At 54.2% G+C, this 16,367-nt stretch overlaps 10 protein-coding genes across 10 annotated transcripts; 6 read left to right on the top strand and 4 right to left on the bottom strand.

Annotated features, from left to right (window-relative positions):
* Positions 1-4: 4 nt before the first annotated feature.
* On the top strand, positions 5-535 carry CLAFUR5_04396 (uncharacterized protein; the record flags this gene model as incomplete). The annotated part of the gene is made up of 2 exons (XM_047903544.1): positions 5-397; positions 473-535. 2 exons carry the CDS (start codon positions 5-7, stop codon positions 533-535), a joined length of 456 nt encoding a protein of 151 aa, XP_047760140.1.
* A 982-nt stretch (positions 536-1,517) lies between these two features.
* Positions 1,518-3,782, bottom strand: CLAFUR5_04395 (uncharacterized protein; the record flags this gene model as incomplete). Its single annotated transcript, XM_047903543.1, has 3 exons — positions 1,518-3,223; positions 3,293-3,634; positions 3,689-3,782. 3 exons carry the CDS (start codon positions 3,780-3,782, stop codon positions 1,518-1,520), a joined length of 2,142 nt encoding a protein of 713 aa, XP_047760143.1.
* A 737-nt stretch (positions 3,783-4,519) lies between these two features.
* CLAFUR5_04394 (uncharacterized protein) lies at positions 4,520-5,517 on the top strand (the record flags this gene model as incomplete). Its single annotated transcript, XM_047903542.1, has 2 exons — positions 4,520-4,847; positions 5,111-5,517. 2 exons carry the CDS (start codon positions 4,520-4,522, stop codon positions 5,515-5,517), a joined length of 735 nt encoding a protein of 244 aa, XP_047760142.1.
* Positions 5,518-6,590: 1,073 nt separating this feature from the next.
* On the top strand, positions 6,591-8,404 carry CLAFUR5_04393 (uncharacterized protein; the record flags this gene model as incomplete). The annotated part of the gene is made up of 3 exons (XM_047903541.1): positions 6,591-7,705; positions 7,770-8,163; positions 8,249-8,404. The coding sequence occupies 3 exons, from the start codon at positions 6,591-6,593 to the stop codon at positions 8,402-8,404; spliced, it is 1,665 nt and encodes a 554-aa protein (XP_047760145.1).
* A 96-nt stretch (positions 8,405-8,500) lies between these two features.
* On the top strand, positions 8,501-9,046 carry CLAFUR5_04392 (uncharacterized protein; the record flags this gene model as incomplete). Its single annotated transcript, XM_047903540.1, has 1 exon — positions 8,501-9,046. One exon carries the CDS (start codon positions 8,501-8,503, stop codon positions 9,044-9,046), a length of 546 nt encoding a protein of 181 aa, XP_047760144.1.
* Positions 9,047-9,957: 911 nt separating this feature from the next.
* Positions 9,958-11,725, bottom strand: CLAFUR5_04391 (uncharacterized protein; the record flags this gene model as incomplete). Its single annotated transcript, XM_047903539.1, has 3 exons — positions 9,958-10,415; positions 10,462-11,583; positions 11,629-11,725. The coding sequence occupies 3 exons, from the start codon at positions 11,723-11,725 to the stop codon at positions 9,958-9,960; spliced, it is 1,677 nt and encodes a 558-aa protein (XP_047760147.1).
* A 270-nt stretch (positions 11,726-11,995) lies between these two features.
* Positions 11,996-12,426, top strand: CLAFUR5_04390 (Cytochrome c oxidase subunit 9, mitochondrial; the record flags this gene model as incomplete). The annotated part of the gene is made up of 4 exons (XM_047903538.1): positions 11,996-12,019; positions 12,075-12,117; positions 12,215-12,250; positions 12,341-12,426. 4 exons carry the CDS (start codon positions 11,996-11,998, stop codon positions 12,424-12,426), a joined length of 189 nt encoding a protein of 62 aa, XP_047760146.1.
* Positions 12,427-12,763: 337 nt separating this feature from the next.
* On the bottom strand, positions 12,764-14,485 carry CLAFUR5_04389 (AP-3 complex subunit mu-1; the record flags this gene model as incomplete). The annotated part of the gene is made up of 2 exons (XM_047903537.1): positions 12,764-14,381; positions 14,445-14,485. The coding sequence occupies 2 exons, from the start codon at positions 14,483-14,485 to the stop codon at positions 12,764-12,766; spliced, it is 1,659 nt and encodes a 552-aa protein (XP_047760876.1).
* A 333-nt stretch (positions 14,486-14,818) lies between these two features.
* CLAFUR5_04388 (uncharacterized protein) lies at positions 14,819-15,802 on the top strand (the record flags this gene model as incomplete). Its single annotated transcript, XM_047903536.1, has 1 exon — positions 14,819-15,802. The coding sequence occupies one exon, from the start codon at positions 14,819-14,821 to the stop codon at positions 15,800-15,802; it is 984 nt and encodes a 327-aa protein (XP_047760877.1).
* A 133-nt stretch (positions 15,803-15,935) lies between these two features.
* On the bottom strand, positions 15,936-16,366 carry CLAFUR5_04387 (uncharacterized protein; the record flags this gene model as incomplete). The annotated part of the gene is made up of 2 exons (XM_047903535.1): positions 15,936-16,077; positions 16,158-16,366. The coding sequence occupies 2 exons, from the start codon at positions 16,364-16,366 to the stop codon at positions 15,936-15,938; spliced, it is 351 nt and encodes a 116-aa protein (XP_047760870.1).
* Position 16,367: the final 1 nt, after the last annotated feature.

Below are 16,367 nucleotides of genomic sequence, written 5' to 3'. Positions count from 1 at the left end.
AACAATGTCAAGTATTGAGAACAGCCATCCTTTCGTGCTCAATCTAGAAAATGCGGTCACCACAACGGACGAACACGATATGATCGACAACTCCAACAAGCTCCCGGTCGACAAGCCTGCGTCACCCGGTCTCTTGGGTGAATCCTCTCTCAGAAGCACCTGGAGCTTCTTCCTCGTCCTTTTCCTCATCACGGACAACACTATCGAAGCGTCGATGTCGCTTTTCACCCTGCTCAACTTCTCCCTCATCTTCCTCCGCCCGCCTCCTCTTGCGTTCTTGCTCTTCCTTACAGTCCAGACAGTCGACCGTAACCATCATACTGCTGTTGCACTGCTCGCAGTCTTGGTGGCTGTTCTGGTGTTAGCACGAAATATCACCGGCGATCAAAGACAATTCGTACGTTCGAAGGCTGCATTTATTGCAAGTCTTCCAGACCTTGCCCTTTGCGCAATCGTGCATGATTAGTCGCAGTGCGGCAGCAGTTGGGGACACCTCGCCGATGTCGTCGCCTACGTCGTGACACATGGAGTCTAAGTCGATTGCGTTAATGCTGACTTCTCGTTTTGTAATAAAGAGAACTATAGCCCCAAGACTTGACTGCGGTGGTGACAGATGAGACCGAATCTTGACGGGGTGCCTAGCAGTGAAAGTGAGAACATTAAACAAACCGGCAACTGATGGGCCACGATAGGCTTATGTTGAGAAGCCTCAGTAGAAGCGCTGAGCTCACCAAGGGCAACACGCCCGTCGCCCTCCCATCGCCTGGGCGGAAACTTCGTCGCGTGACGGAATCACTGCACGGAGCGAAGTGCACTGCACAATCCCTTCTCAAATCAAGTTGTCTCTGGTCCCAGTGGCGATGCAAATCGTACAAGCACTGTCCCCAAGTCTGCGTTACTGACTGACCAACCTACTGCCCAATCAACAGCAGCAGCGCACCACTTATGTTCGAAGCACGGTGTGCTATGTTCGACTCCAGGCATATGGTCTACAGAATAGAAGTCATCTCAGGCCTCTTGTGTGGCCTCAGATCCAGCTCAGCCACGGCGGCCTCTCTAGCATCGCCTTCAATCAGGCAGCAATCACCGTCCATATCTGGCGACTTGCAGCATGATGGAAAGACATCGCAAGATCTGGAACGACTCGTAAGTTCAGCGACCATGACATGAAATTGGCTAGGAAAGTCATTCTGAAGTATCATCATTCTGCATGCAGAGCTACGAGCTACCTGTCGCTCGCTGTGCCAACCAAGAGCCCAACGCCCTATCTAGCTGCCTTGCAACGCCAGAGACCGTATGACCACGCCTCCGATGTGTAAAAGACCTTTGCGCCGTGTCCTGATCCATGCCTTCTTCTCGTGAATAAAAGTCCTTGCATCCAATGCAACTGCAGCGAAAACTCCTGGGGTATATCTTGCGAATTGTGGTAAGAGGAAATACCACGATGGTTTCATTCATGGTATGGTGGTGTCTGTAATTTGTGTGTTGTGGTGAAATTACACCCGCCCGGCCGCCAATCAACCCAGGAAGTCGATCAGAGACTGTGCATATGGGCTGCTCAGAAAGGCGATAGTGGCCGCGCCGCCAAAGGCGGCAGCAGTGGCATACTGAGCGGCCGATGTTGCGACGCGTCGTACGGTACTGCGTGACTTGGTACGTCTCGCTGGCGCTCGGGAAGCCGAATCCTTGTCTGTGACTTCCTGCTTTGATTTCTTGGTCGGTTGCTGTGGTGTTTCAGTCATAGCCACTGTCTCCAAGTCGTTTGCCTTCCGCTTGGTGCTGTTCGAAAAGCCAGCGCTGTTGTCGTCGGCGTTAGCTGCTGCGACCATCTTCTCAGCCTCTGCGAGCATCGCCGATGTCTCGTCAGCGGCTTCAGTAGCTAAATGTGGCTGCTCATCGACAATGTCCGTGATGGCGATCTTGCCTGCGACCTTGGAAGGTGAGACGTCCGTAATCGCCTGAGCTGGCGTGTCCGCAGTCATTGCTCTCATCTGCGCTGGCATCTGCGCCGGCATGAACGGATTGGTGTAGCTCTGTGGACGAGATTGGTCGACATTGCTGGGAGCGGCAAATGTCGCAGACTGCTGAGGAGCATCGAACATGGTCGGAGCCGTGAACGATCCTCCGAAAGGTGTTGCCGCTGCTGCACCGTATGGAGCCGGGTAGTACTGTTGACTGCCAAACTGAGAGGCGTAAGGTATAGTGGCAGGCTGCATGTCCCAACGACTACTGTCGGAGAAGTCAGTAGCCGGCATTTCGTAAGATCCATATCCAGGGTAGCCATACACGTAAGCAGATGCTGAGGGCATTGACGCGGCAGCGAAAGGTCCACCTGTAGCGGACTGCTGCGAGCTTCGCACCGGATCGTACTGTGCCTTGGGCTTTGGCTGTTCGGCGGCGAGGACCGAGTGGATAGTCGAGGTCTTGATAGGTTGCTGCGGCTCATCTGGTTCTGGAGACTCCTGCTGCAAGTGAGTGCTTGAGTACAGCTCGGACGGCTCTTCGACGTTGGACTCTGGCTCAGAATCGTAGTTGTTGAGATCGGAATCAGCACCATCCGACTGTTCGTCAGCATCATCGATACTCTCATAGCCGTACTCGACATCTTTGTCCTCGGAATCTTCGGCCTCGTCGTCATCTTCGTGCTCGCGATTCTCGATGTCTGAAGTAGCACCGTCTTGTCCCATCAAGATCTGGCAAAGTCCAGTGTTATGCATTCGAACACTTTCGACATCGTCGTCAATATCGTAGGCATCGGAGTCTGCGATGTCCTGGTCGGCGAGGTTCTCTGCATTGGCCGATGCTGCCTCGACCACTGTGTCGACTGGTACCGACTCAGGCACGAGCAGCTCTTCTTCTTCGTCGTATGTCTCGGCGATGACAATGGACTCGTTCCCCTTGTGAGCGGCTGGCATGACGACTAGCTCGTCATCGTCCTGTGAAAGGTCGACAATGCTTGGGCCAGCAGCGCCCTCGAGGTTGATGGGCGACTTCTGGGTGCCGCTCTTGTGCTTTGGCTGTTCGGGGGTGGTCTTGGCGGAAGACTGCTGGTTGGCGTAGTCGTATAGTGACTCGAGATCGATGTTGCTATCATAATCTGACGCCTCTTGCTCGGGAGAATCGGGGACTTGGTAGCCGCGATTCATGACAGGCGATGGGCTTGTCGGGCGGTAGTGTTCGGGCTCGTATCGCTTGAAGGTGAGTGACACGCCTTCGTGGGCATCTGTAATGTGGGTGTTAGTATAGTGGAGCTTATCATCAGCTGTTCCCGCTGTGTGGGGATAGCGCTTACCTTCTCCTCTGGTGATCTTCTCGCCCAGCTCAATGACATCGCCAGTGTGAAGGTCAAATGGTGCTCCATTCTCGAGTTTCCTGCCGTTCACTGTGGTGCCGTGCAAGCTGCCCTTGTCCGTTATGGTGACTCGAGGGGGTATGCCATGCCAAGGTGAGGTCATGGCCAGCTCGGCGTGGTCGCGAGACACCACTGCGCAGTCGAAGAGAGCGTTCGTGGACGAGGCGTAGAGGCCCTTGAAGCCCGACTTCGAGGAGCGGCCAATTTGGACGGGCTTGCCAGCAGCTATCTCGATGACCCGGCGATCGCCGGATTTGTTCGAAGCCAGTGAGATGGTCACGCCTGCAGCCATGTCAGTCCTAATGCGCGAGGCGGATATTGAGTGGCATGGCGCACTGTATGAGCTCGGAGGTGGGCGCGAAGCTGAAGCGCTTCCGGACGAGTCGTCCATGATGTTTGCTCCCATGTAGCTGCTGGACAAGCGGAACATGGCGAGCACTTGCTGGGCGTGGTACAAGGCGTGGCGCTTCAAGAGTTGGTGGTTGGTTCGAGGCGCGTGTTGTCGACTGAGCGCTCTGGCTGGCTGTTGGAGGGCGGAGTGGTCTTGTGTTATGTATTGGAGCTGGAGCTGCGGGGGAACTAGCGGGGCGAGTGATGCTAGTTCTATGCCTTAGGCAGCTTCGACCTTGGCATGAGAAGTCGCGGATTCATGTGCAGCCTTCGCCATTCACCTCTGTGCCTATCCGCGCCAACAATGGCGGACTCTCGACGCGTCATCACGTGTGATCAAGAAGGCACCACCACCACCACCCATCATACAAGCCAACACCGCCGCCTCGCCCTGCAATGGCCAGCAACGACTTCGAAGTCCGGCTTCAGGCCCTTCTCCCTGACATCCTCCCAAGCTTCAGTCAACTCATCGACAAGACTCGGCCTCATCCGATCCTTGTACCATGGAAGAAGCCGCTCGTCGATCTCCTGCCAGACTTGCAACAGGCCGGCCTCGTGCACGAGACGGGTGGCCGGACTCAACGTCTGCTCGACGTGCAGCCCTACATAACTCTTCACGCGCCTCTGCGCCATCTCCACCTCACTGAGACCCCTCACGACTCCATCCAGTCCCTGCTCCACCACACCGAGGTCTTGCTCGACAACCTGGGCATGTCTCGTGCGCAGCCTTGAGCTCAGTCCGCAGCACCCAGCACCCAGCAGCTGCTGTCAGAGACAATGAAGTGTTTCAAGTCTTTGGCCCTGCACTTGCAGGTGCGCCGTGACAACCACACCCAATTCGTGCGAGCTATGCTGCGCGCTAGCGAGACCACAGACATCGACGGTGGCCGCGAACTCGCACGTCGAGTTGCAGAGTGGGCCGCGTCTGACGATGCGGCGCCCTTCGAACTGGCACTCTGCCTTTGCAACGGCGATCAGGTCACCGGCATTCGCGACGAACTCGACAACGAAATCATTTCTCTACGATACACGCGCCCCTACCTCGCCGAAGCAGACCTCGAGCTCGGTATCAAGATTGAGGAAGATTTGATGCGTCCACCCAAGGGTCAGCAGTGTCACATGTGAGATCAAGCGAGCAGAGCGTGGTCTGGTTAAGATACCACCGCCATGCCCTCTGCTGTACGACGACGATGGCAGATGCTAATGCAGGACATGCATCGAGGACATGAACTCCGTTTGTCACATATTGTGCCAACGTTGCACTTTCCGAGTCAAGTCGGGCCAGCCACCGCTACCTTCTTGCCGTCTTTGCCAGTTCCGCGAGGCGCACGATGCCCCCAACGACGTTGACATGAAGGACACACGCAGCTCATCGGGCGGCTCAGACTACGAACCATTGGAGAACGAAGATATGGAGGGCAGCATATCATCGAGCATCGCCACGGACGAGGAGGAGGAGGACGAGGAGGACGACAGTGACCCCTACTATGTTGCTGAGTGAAGTCTTCTTCTTCAACGCCAAAGTGCAGCACCTCATCTACGAGTATCTTCGGAAGAAAGTGGACTTCACTCGCAATGCCGTCATCCGCAAGATTCAGAACGTCTACAACACTGTTGTGGCCGCTGCTAGCAACATGGCTGAAACACAAACGAAACTGCTCGTGACCAACACTGCAGACTACATTGTGCTGGAGGTCAAGCGCCAACTCAACAAGGACTTGGAGAAGGTTACTGTGCGGGAGCAGCCATCCAATGTGGAGAGCAACCAAGGCTGACAGTGACACGCGAGTTTGCATTGGCCCAAAGGACAGAATGTCAGCTATGAAGCGAAGAGGCCGCACTTGGATGTTTCAAGGCTGACTGAGGTCGCCTCCGGAGGACGGGAATTGTGGTAACGCTCACGATCTGCCTACCAAGGCGGCTAGCAGAACGATTGACATTGGCCACATTGGTATGATATGGTGCAAGAGGAGATGAAAGACCGGGAAAGAGAATGCGATGTCAGGCTTGCACTGCACATTGCATGTGTGCACCCACTAATTCGTGACAAAATACCACTTCACGACCCATGATTTCGTCATTCTTTACTACAAGGCAGAGATGATGGCAGTGTTGGTTGTCTGCGGTCGAGGCCACGGGTGACGGTGCTTGGTTATGCGAGGCCACGACTCCTGAACTTACTGGCACCGTACAATATCACGACCGTGTATCTCGATGAAGACGACTCACACAGCTCCCTTGACATACTTGATGTGTGCGAGCTCCAATTGATGACGCTGCATTCTGTTTGCACGTCGTACGATGCTCCCGGCCCCCTGCATATGGAACATGTGATCCCTAGGCAAAGATCGAGAAGTGCACTTTCTGAAGGCATTTGCGAACATCCAACACCTGACTTGAATTCCTATGCTGGATGTGTATTCCAAGGGCAAGTCGAATCTCAAGTGAATTGAATGCAGACCACGTGTGATCACTGACATTCACTGTGCCGTTTATGCTTTGCACGCTAGCTCGTTTGGACGCGAGAAACTTCTGCAAAACACAAACGAGCGCCAACTTTCATCAAGTTCGCAAACTTTTCTGCGACAAGCAAGACAAGCACATGCAACAAGGAGAGCAGTGTGTTCCAACTCTTCCAGGTAAACACCCCACGAAAAAGAATGCAACCTACTCGTGTTTGCTGACTGCGGTCTCTCGGTATAGATATTGCAAGCCCACGCGACAGCGCCTAAAAAGCACCCGATCTCGAACTCGACCTCCTAGGACACTTTGCAACAATGTTCGGTCTCAGTAAACCTGGCACCCAAGAATGGAAGAATGATGAGATGCCGAGACAGTCGCGGTCAACATGTTTGAAGCCCATCTTTCGGACTCGACGAATCCAGCTGAAATCGAGTTCCAAGAACCTCTGTTACACATCATCGAGCTCTACCGCCAGAAAGTTTCATTTGAGAACGAGAAGGAAGAGCGTAGGGATGAGCTGAACAAGATGAAGATCAAGACCCAGGCCACGTTGCCCATTGGCGATTCTCGGCATTCCATGAACTTGGAGGCGTGGCTGGCTCTAAAGCCGCCTCCTGAAGGAAAAGGCTCTGAAGGTTGGATGCATGACAACACGGCCCTGACACTGATCGAACTCGAGAAACCTTTCGGACAACCACATATCCACTGTTTCTTCCCCACGATGCTGATTAACAAGGCACTGGATGGAAGTAAGGATATTGTCAACTATGTTGATGAGCCGCTGCAAGATGTCAATGAGTCCGGCGGTTGGCAACAATCAGAGAAGTTTGGGGAGTGCTTTGAGGTTAACTTTCCGGCGCAAACGACAGTCTTGGTGGTGTGGCTCAACGTCAACAACCATTACTACGTTGGTTCGATCGATTTGAGCAGCAGCACCGCAACCTTGTACAATTCCTGGCCGTCTCGCCCACCGCCGACTGCTAGCAGCGGATCGAAGCCACAGAAGGAACCAACTAAACTGAAGGCCGTTGTGGTGCTTGAACAGATGATGCGCGCATTGGCGGTGGAGTACAAGCTTCCAAACAGTTCTGTCCAGCTTGGCGATTGCATCAAACAGAACAACGATAACGACTGCGGATTCCTAGCTTGGGATAACATGAGGTACCTCTTGCAGGGAAGTGAGCCACTAGTCAGCACGTACGATGTTCAGGCTCACTGCATCAGACTCCGTGAAGAGGCGCTCGAAAAGCTATACCGCGTTTTCTGCAATGGCCTCGGTGTACCTGCTGTATTCACAGACAGCGAAAAGTCAGCGCCCAAGACAGCAATCAAGACAGCGCCCAAGACAGCACCGAAGTCAGCAACCAAGACCGCAACCGAGACAGCACCAAAGTCAGCACCAAAGTCACAGCCAAAGTCACAGGATGCGGTCGAAGCTGCAGCACCAACCAAGTCCCTTGCGATCGGGGATGATCCTGCAGCGCCGAAAGGCTCGACAATGTCAGGCTTGTGGACAGGCGGCGCTGAATTTCTCGCTCATGCGGCTGTTTCTCGATTCTGCCAGAAGTCCAACTTCCCAAAATCCTCTAGAAGAGCGAGTCGACTATGCCAGACTGAACAAAGTGTACACCATACCTCCATACACTAAGGAGGGGTTCTACAATGTCGGTGGCGTGGCGCGGCCACCCATTATCTTTGATCCATCCAGCATACCAGAGCTCGATGATCCAAAGCTGCAGACCATTATTGCTCAGCACCGTGCAAAGATGAGCGACGTTAGCAAGGCAAAGCTGACCACCGAGGATAAGGAGCTGCTGGAGGAAGTCGCCGTCGTCGAAACCAAGGCTCCAGAGCATGCATCCGGCCACGACTCAGATGATGAGACTGGCAATCAGGAAGTCGAAGCTATGCGAGCCAAGCTTCAACGCCTCCAGACTTCGATAAGCATGTATCCGTACGTGCGTTCCGAGGCAAGCAGTGTTGCAAGTCGGGCAGAGCTTCAAGACATCTTGACTCAGCGGCGCTCTCGATGCACATCTACAGCGTGGAATGACGGACGAAGAGAAAGTCTCTGCTGGACTGCCGCTCGAACCATTGCCGGTGACCTTTGAGGGCACTACCTATCATCCTCGTGCACAAGACAGCAGCGAAGGACCTCTACTCATCAGTATCGCTCGCACCAGTGGACTCGTCGACTAGGTCACCGAGAATGTCCTCCATCTCCAGAACCAGCTCGTAAGGAACGACTGTTATGCGGCGAACCGACTGCTTGAGGCTCTTGATCCTAATCGAACAATGCTTCCACAGCCTGGTCGGTACGCCAGCCTTGTCTACAACGGAGTCGCCGCTTGGCGTTCATTTCCTATCTACCATACGCAGATCAACCAGCCTGTCGACACGCAGTTCATCCAGCTGCTTGAGCAAGCAAACTTACAAGGACGCGAGGTAATCTTGCTCATTCACGGTATGGCTGGACACAGCTGCGCTTCGAACGTGTATGGACGCATGCGAGGACGATTCCCGAACCTACCAGTGCGCATCATCTACGCACTCCGCGCCTCGTTTGTCCAGCATGCGAACGGCGCTCACAACCCACCCAACCCTCACCGCGCTTTCCTCCTCAACATCACACCACTCTCGCCAAGAAGCTTGCATTACAGTCAGATGATCAACATCTCCATGCTTGTCGACAACTTTCTCCAGCTCAACCAAAACCCAATCATGAGACGCATCATCGACTGGCATCTGGAGGGGTACAATGTGCGAACAGGTGGTTTGATGCATGCATTGGTTGTGCTTGTACTCTTCACGCGAGGCGTACGCAGAAATGCGGTTGTCTAGAAATGGTTGGATATGGAGGCAGATCAGGGACAACGTGTCACACTCTTGTGTCTTTCGACAGCTCGGCTGCATGCTGTGCCATAGAATAGTGTTGTTCTCATTACATAGACACATGGCAGGCAGAGGTATTGATTGATCGATTGTTCCATCAACGGGCTATTCGAGTCCAGGACTATTTCACGTGGCTAATTACCTTTCCTGTTCTTAACACTGTTTCAGCTTGATCCCCACATCATTGGGTGTCCTTTCTCCATCTCTAATAGACAGTCTAGGCATTTTCTCGACGCGGCCGAAAGGTCCAATAGAGAAGACACCGTCGCGGAGGTCATCGCCATGATGCCATGAAACAAGTCGCCAAATTTGCGGAAACTCTTTTGCGGGAGTAAACGACAGTAGGGTGAAGATGAACGCAATAGTTGTGGCAGTTTGCTTCTACGCGACTTCTCAAGTTACTGGTAAGGAGTCTGGATTCCCAGGTGCGACCATGTCACTAATACCATGACTCGCCCCTCTCACTTCTTCAAGCTTGAGTATCCCTCGCCGGCCTTTGACTTCTCTGCTTCCTCCTTCTTTCTCGCCGTTCGCGCCTTCACCATGCAAGCATTGCAGATGTGGCCCTCCCCGTCCTTCGACTTATGCCATTTCGAGGTCTCTGTCCTCTCGCACTCCTTGCAAGTAGTTCCCTCTACCATCGTTATCGCCTTCCGCGCCTTGTTATAGCAAGCCTAGCAGATCCGTCCCTCCCCGTCCTTCGATCTATACTATTGCAGGGTCTTTGTCCTCTCGCACTCCTTACAAGATACGCCTTGCTCGGCTGCCATTCCGAGGCTCTTCAGCCTGCGGCACTGATCACACACAGTCCTCGGTCCTTGAGGTCCGCTATAGGGTAGAGTTGGTTTTGCCTTCCCACACTATACACAGTGCTCTTGCAAGTCTTGCCAGGCGGGAAATCGACGGCTGACTTGGAATTCGTGTTCTTCGGGGGCATCTTGGTGTCGGATCGTCTCCATTGGCCGGCCAGCATACTCCGCCACATTGATGCCACGCTCTGCCGCTTGGAGGCGGAGCTCCACGGCTGCGTTCCACACATTCTGTCGTGAAGTTTGCTCGTACAAGCTAAGCAAGGTGCTGTAAAGCTTCGAGATTTGGACCTGGACCTGCTGCTTGTTTTGCTGGTCGACTTTCTCGTAAAGACGAATGTTTACCGAGACATGGAAGTCGATCCACTCTCGTGTGCAAATCGTCAAGAGCCCAGCGGCGTACTTATACTTGCCTCCAACTGTAGCAGCGATAGCTTTGGGCATTGCATCGGTTCGTAGTGGGTCTGTGCTTGGGAAAGGCTGCTTGCTGCTAGCCAAGCCTGTGAGGTCTGCAGAGAGTCAGCAAGTTCACGCATCTGATGTTGGACAACGTACCATCATTCACATCCATCTCGTCCAAATCATCTACCTGAGCCGCGCTGCAATTGCGAAAGTCACAGTCTAGACAGCCATCCGGTGGGCCGCCTCCGACATCAGCAACAAAGTCGCTGCAATTGCCGCAAAGCACGCGGCATACAGTCGCCCCAGACAGTACACATAGGAAACATGGCTCTGTGCTGTCCGCCGTGCCGCCGTCTGCCTTCAGACAGAGATCCGGCTCTTGAAGTCCCTCAACCGCCCACAGACAGCCTGCGCAATGCTTCTCTAGTTGGTCCGCCGTATCCACAATAGTGAGACGTTCGCTTGCGGGTAGTACCCGCAACATTGCTTGGTCTCGAAGCTCTGGAGATTGGACAACGTTGGCTACCTCGCGGACGAAGCTGCTACGGAAACTGTGATCTGGATCCTTGGTGCCACATTCGCAAAGAAGTTGCGCCAGTTCGTCCATAGACAGTTGTTGTGAGCTATATGATCCAGCTCGGTCGTTTATGTCGTCACGTTTAATTGTCGGCTCTGCTGTAGCAATCTTGCGGAGTGCATCGAGGACGTGCCGATCGTCCTTGTCGATGGCTGCGAAGAGCGTTCGAAGCTTGCGAACTTCTCCGTACCTTGTGGTCGCCTCCGTGGTGCCTATGGCTCCAGTGGGGGCTGCTGGAGTCGGTCCCGCGTTGCTCTCTGGCATGTCGGTCTTGCTCATCTCCACCCACTGCACATCGCCCTGATCGTCGACTTCTTTGTGCTTGACAATGCGCCATCGCTTGCCATCTTGCTCGACCACGGAACTCCTCAAGGGTCCAACAGGTTCATGGTCTCGAGGCGTTGCTCCTCCTTGCATTGATGGGTCTGCCTCGTTCGGAGCACGTCGCTTCTTCTTGGCCGATTCGAGCTCGAGAGTCAGACTCGCAATCTCCTTGTCCAGAAGATGAATTTGGCCGTCAGCGGGGAGATATTGGAGGTCGGTGGTGTCTAGATCATCCAGCAGCGCCGCCCACTCGTGTCCATCCGTTGCATCGCCTGTAGAAAGGCGCTCGAGTTCCCCCAAGCTCGCAATCAGTGGGATAAGCCATGGGCGAGTGGCATCACTCTGCTCGGTGTGGGACACGAAGCTCGTCAGTGCTGGCAGTGTAATTTCACTACGCGTACGAGCTCATTTCTGCCTACGAGCCGATGGCTGGGTGGCATTGTGCGAAAGGTAGCTTGGAAGGCGTATACGCAGAGGGACCAAAGTGGAGAATCGAGGCAGAGGCGCCCGGGACATGATGAGTGCTACTTGGTAGAGCCTGCAGAGTGTCAACCGTATCCGATTATAAGGGAGACCGTGAGACAGTGATACCTATCGTGTGACTACAGCGTCTTGCAGCAGCAGAGGCACGAATGCCCATAACGTCCGCTTCAGCTTTGTCAATGGACTTTCCTATATATTGGGCTTTCGGCAAAAGCCGGGCAATCCCGCCTTTCACTGAAGCTCACGCCTGCAGTATCGCACATCACGAACCTCCCACACCCACACCCAAGCACCGCCGCAACCATGCCTATCAAACCAATCACCGGCGTATGTACACTCACACATCATATGCGCCCGTCAAATGGCCACTGACACTGCGCAGATGCTCCGAAGGGGCCTTGTCCTCGATCTTTCCGTTGCTTTCGGTACGCACCACTACACGATCTATGACCCATACGAGCTTTCGAGAGGCGTGGAATGAGACACGATGTGTGGGAATGTGTACTGATATATGATGTTTAGGCCTCGGCACTTCATTCGGATACTTCTGGTGGTACGGTACGTAAGAACGAAAACCGCGAGCACACGACTCTGCCCGAATACACGCCCACCCAAGCCATCGAACCAACCACTAACGCAGCAGCTCAGGCTTCCACGTCCCATCCGTCCGCCGCCGCGATCAGTTCTACGCCAAGCTTGAAGATGAGAGGGCAGCTGCATTGGGTCAGGTTTAAACACGATATGAAAGCGGGAAGACGGGCGGAAGTGATGCTGTGGTGACTAAACAAGGAGTGCGCATGCTTCACGATACGTGATAGAGCGGACAGGGAGAGAGCTGTATACATAGCTCAGCAATTGCAGCATTTGCGGAAGTCTGCACATCAAGGTCCATCAGAGCACCAGGCATGACGCTTGCTGAGGAAAGGATCCATCTGCAAGTGCTAAGATTACCGTCGGAACCATGAGCAAACATTGTGAAGCGGGAACTTTTACAAGTCTAGGATGAATGTGATGTCCGGCAGTGGAGTGGAGTGTCGCCTGATAACAGCCAGAATGAAGCTATATGCTTTACTAGCATCTAAGCTCAACTCCCTGCCGACTGACTGTAAGGTACTTGACACCCTTATACGGCTTCACCTCCGGCCCCAGCCCACGACTCTTCTTCATATCAAGCAGCAAGCTCTCCACCTTCAGTCCGCTGGCCAACCACCCCTTGACACTAAAGCTCAGCGTCACGCAAGTCGGCATCAGCTCCCTGCTGCGCGTCGCAGACACATCCGTGCTCGATCCATTCGGCACGCCCTCTTTCGCATTCTGATACGCTGTTGGTGTATCCTCATCATAACCGTAAGTCGTGCTCGTCATACCATTCACAACACCTCGACTGAGATCAGCGTCTTCGTCCGCCAGTGGTCCTTGGACAGTACATCGCAGTACTGCGCCGCCTGGACCGAAGTCTCGAGGCGGGATTCTCCATTCTATGCTGCCCTCTGCTGGATTCCAGTTTGCTTCACCTCGAGTCGGTCGCATCTCGCTAACGTTCCTAACGGTTGACGGGATGGGGATGTGGATCGTGAGGTCTTCTAGGGCAGGCGCTTTGGAGTCGCCGGAGGGAGCGGGCTTGAATGATCCCGGGCGACCAGTGCCCATGCCGGTGCTGAGGTTTGATTGTAGAGATGCTGCGGCTGCAGAGCGGTTGTTGGGATCGGGTCTCGCGCGGACTTCAAATTCTGTTCCTGAAGGGCCTAGACCTGTGATGATCTCAATGTTTACCGGTAGGTTGAGATTGCTGGAAGATGAATTTGAGGTTGTGAAGTCCATGTCAGGCCCGAGCAGATCTGCTTCATAACCGCAAAGAGCGAATCTGCCATCCGGAGGCACGAATGACAGCACGCCATCTTTCTTCCAGGTACTGAGCCGCACACAAGGATGGAAGACGATACGCTCCATGACGTTCCGTAGCTGGTCGCCTCGATTGCCCATGCCTGCGCCCTTGCCGCCTGTTGACAGGCTAAGTAGCAGATCAGGAACTCCACTGACTTTGGATGTGAACGCCACGCTTCCGTGAGCGAATGCAGACAGAGGCCGTCCGGAAGGCGCAAGTGTCACAGCCAGTGACTCCACGATATCCACGTATAGCTCATTACTGGTATGCCGCACATTGGTCCTTCGCCATGGTATTGCTGAGCCCACGCTAGTTTGTGAAGGTGTGAGGTTCGGTCTTGGTAGACCTGCAGGACCACCTGCTTGCAGAGCAGGACTTGATCCGGGTACACCGATTTTGCCTAGCAGATTGTTTAAAACTCCTGGACCTGTCTCAACGACGTCTCTTAAGGCGTTGGCTTCTCCTTGACAGACCACACCCGAGTCGGCCATCTCGGCCGCAATCTGTGCTACGATATCATAGTTGGCAGAGATCTTGGTCGCGAGCAGAGGGCTGCTCAGGAACTCTTCTAAAGCATCTGCAACTCTGTGTAGGAACTCCAACACCAACAATGGCTCTATGTCGCTCGATGACGGTGACAGGAATAGTAGGTTGTCCTGAATCACGGAGAATAGTATCGTGGGCGGACTCGTGGAAGTGACATATTGTACGCTAGGTCGCGGCGCAGCATGCTGGAGGTACAGTGGGAGCAGGGTGGAGGGAGGCGGCGGTCTTCCGGTATAGACGTGGTTGAAGAGCAGGGAGCTATATCCATGCACGTTAGTCGTTGCATGTGATGAAGATGCAGCCTCGAGACTACTTACGTACTTGTGCTCGTCGAAGATGTACAGCGCCTCGATTGCGCTCATGATGACTGATAGCTATCTCATCACTTCTCAAACGGTGTGACTCTCGTAATCTGGTCAATCGCGGACTATAGCGTCGAAGGTGAATGGAGACAAGATTGTGGTAGTGCCGTAGTGGGGTCCGCAAGTGAAGTCAGCAACCAGAGCTTCGACCACGAACAACCCAATCGAGCACTTTGCGACAGCCATCACTCATCACCAAACACCAACACCTCGATTCACGCGCAAACACTACCGACAGCCATGAACGTCCAGCAAATCCTCATTTTCTAGAAGAAAGGGCGAGCAGCTGGAGCAGACGACAGGAACATCGAAGCTATCGCGAGCGGCGTGAACATGGCTCCTGACCACTCTCCATCGACAGCGCATGCCGGCACGAAGAGGCCACATTCCGCCTCGCCACAAGAGGAGCACATACCGACGAAAAGACAACGAGTACACCACAAGCTACGACATGTCCAGAAGCGACCCAACAATGTCGAGCCTGCGCCGCAAGATCCAGTCTTCGCGCAGGGCCAGCTACTCAAGAGCATCAGCGCCGCGCTCGTGATGGCTGGGTTCGACAGCGTGAAGCCGTCAGCATTGGAGATGTTCAGATCGCACGTGGAGGAGTACATGCTACACTTTCTCGCAGACGCGAGGACGTCCATGTTCGATGGACGAAGGACTACACCCATTGCTCTCGACTTCGCTTCCGCGCTGGCTCGCAACGATGCCACACACACAGCATCCCTGCTGAAGCCACAGCTCGAGCTACAGATACCCGAAGACATCTCATGTCCAACAATAGCCGAGCCAGATCCAGCACCTCCTCCTGCGCCGGATTTCTCAAGTTTACTGCAGCCTCTCATGACTCCAAACCCACCCGCCTACATACCACGCCACTTTCCTCCGCTACCGCCGCAACACGCCTGGAAGAAGACCCCAGTCTTCCCCAACAGAGAGACGGATTCGCGAAAGATGCGCGAGAAGGCAACAGCGGAAGGCATGCTGGCAGAGCAGGCGCTTAGAAAGCTCGCAGCGGCAGCAAAAACGGGCGCACTGAATGCGGAAAAGAGACGAGGAAGTGTGCTCAGTGGAGCAGGAAAGGCTAGGGAGGCTCCTGTACCACAGAAGGCAAAGAAACGGCCACATGAGGATACCTTTGCGGAAGTGCTGAAGGACATCGGAGGTCTAGACGAGTCGGTAGATCTTGCTGGGGAGGGTGTTGGTGCTGGAGACAAGGACGATGTGGACTTGGGTATGCCTGAAGGTGTGGTCGTGAACCACAACATGACACACTGGAGAAAGCACGGCCATCGAAAGACAACAAGGGGTTGAAGGCAGACAGTGAGGCGCTCCACAGAATGGGTTTGTTGTATTGGTATCTAGCGAGGCGCTGGCGGAGTTCCTTCGATTGAGCGGCTCTTCTCGAGCATCACAGTGAGAGCATTGAGTAGACAGCCTCATCATGCTACCGCCTTCGAGTACAGGCATCTATGTTCGCTTCCTGTTGTTGTGTTGTTGATGTCACGTGGTCTCCATCTCGCACCTCACTTCGTTGATCGTACCTTCCTTCCCAAGCTGTCGTCTCGACCGTCATGCCATTTGCGCATCTGCTCGAAATATCAGCATCACATCCGAGAACTTCGAACATTCTGCAGACGGCACTAAGTCGTCGATTGTGGTGACTTACTGCCGAAATAACCTCAACACTGGCTCACACACAACCTTACTCTGGGGACTCTCTCTCGGCCCATTGAGGTTGCAATTGTACTGAATCAATTCTTGAAGTGGGCAGCTCTTCAGATCCGCAACTGCTGGTTTCCGCTTCTTGCCCGATGGTAGGTCGTTGATGCGTGGCGCGAGATCTGACGCTGGGAAGGCTTCGACGAGTGGTGGCATC

This window comes from Fulvia fulva, chromosome 4 (assembly GCF_020509005.1).
Source record: "Fulvia fulva chromosome 4, complete sequence".
Classification (NCBI taxonomy): domain Eukaryota; kingdom Fungi; phylum Ascomycota; class Dothideomycetes; order Mycosphaerellales; family Mycosphaerellaceae; genus Fulvia; species Fulvia fulva.
Note: the sequence above shows the minus strand (reverse complement) of the source record. Positions and strands in the feature narration are given on the sequence as shown.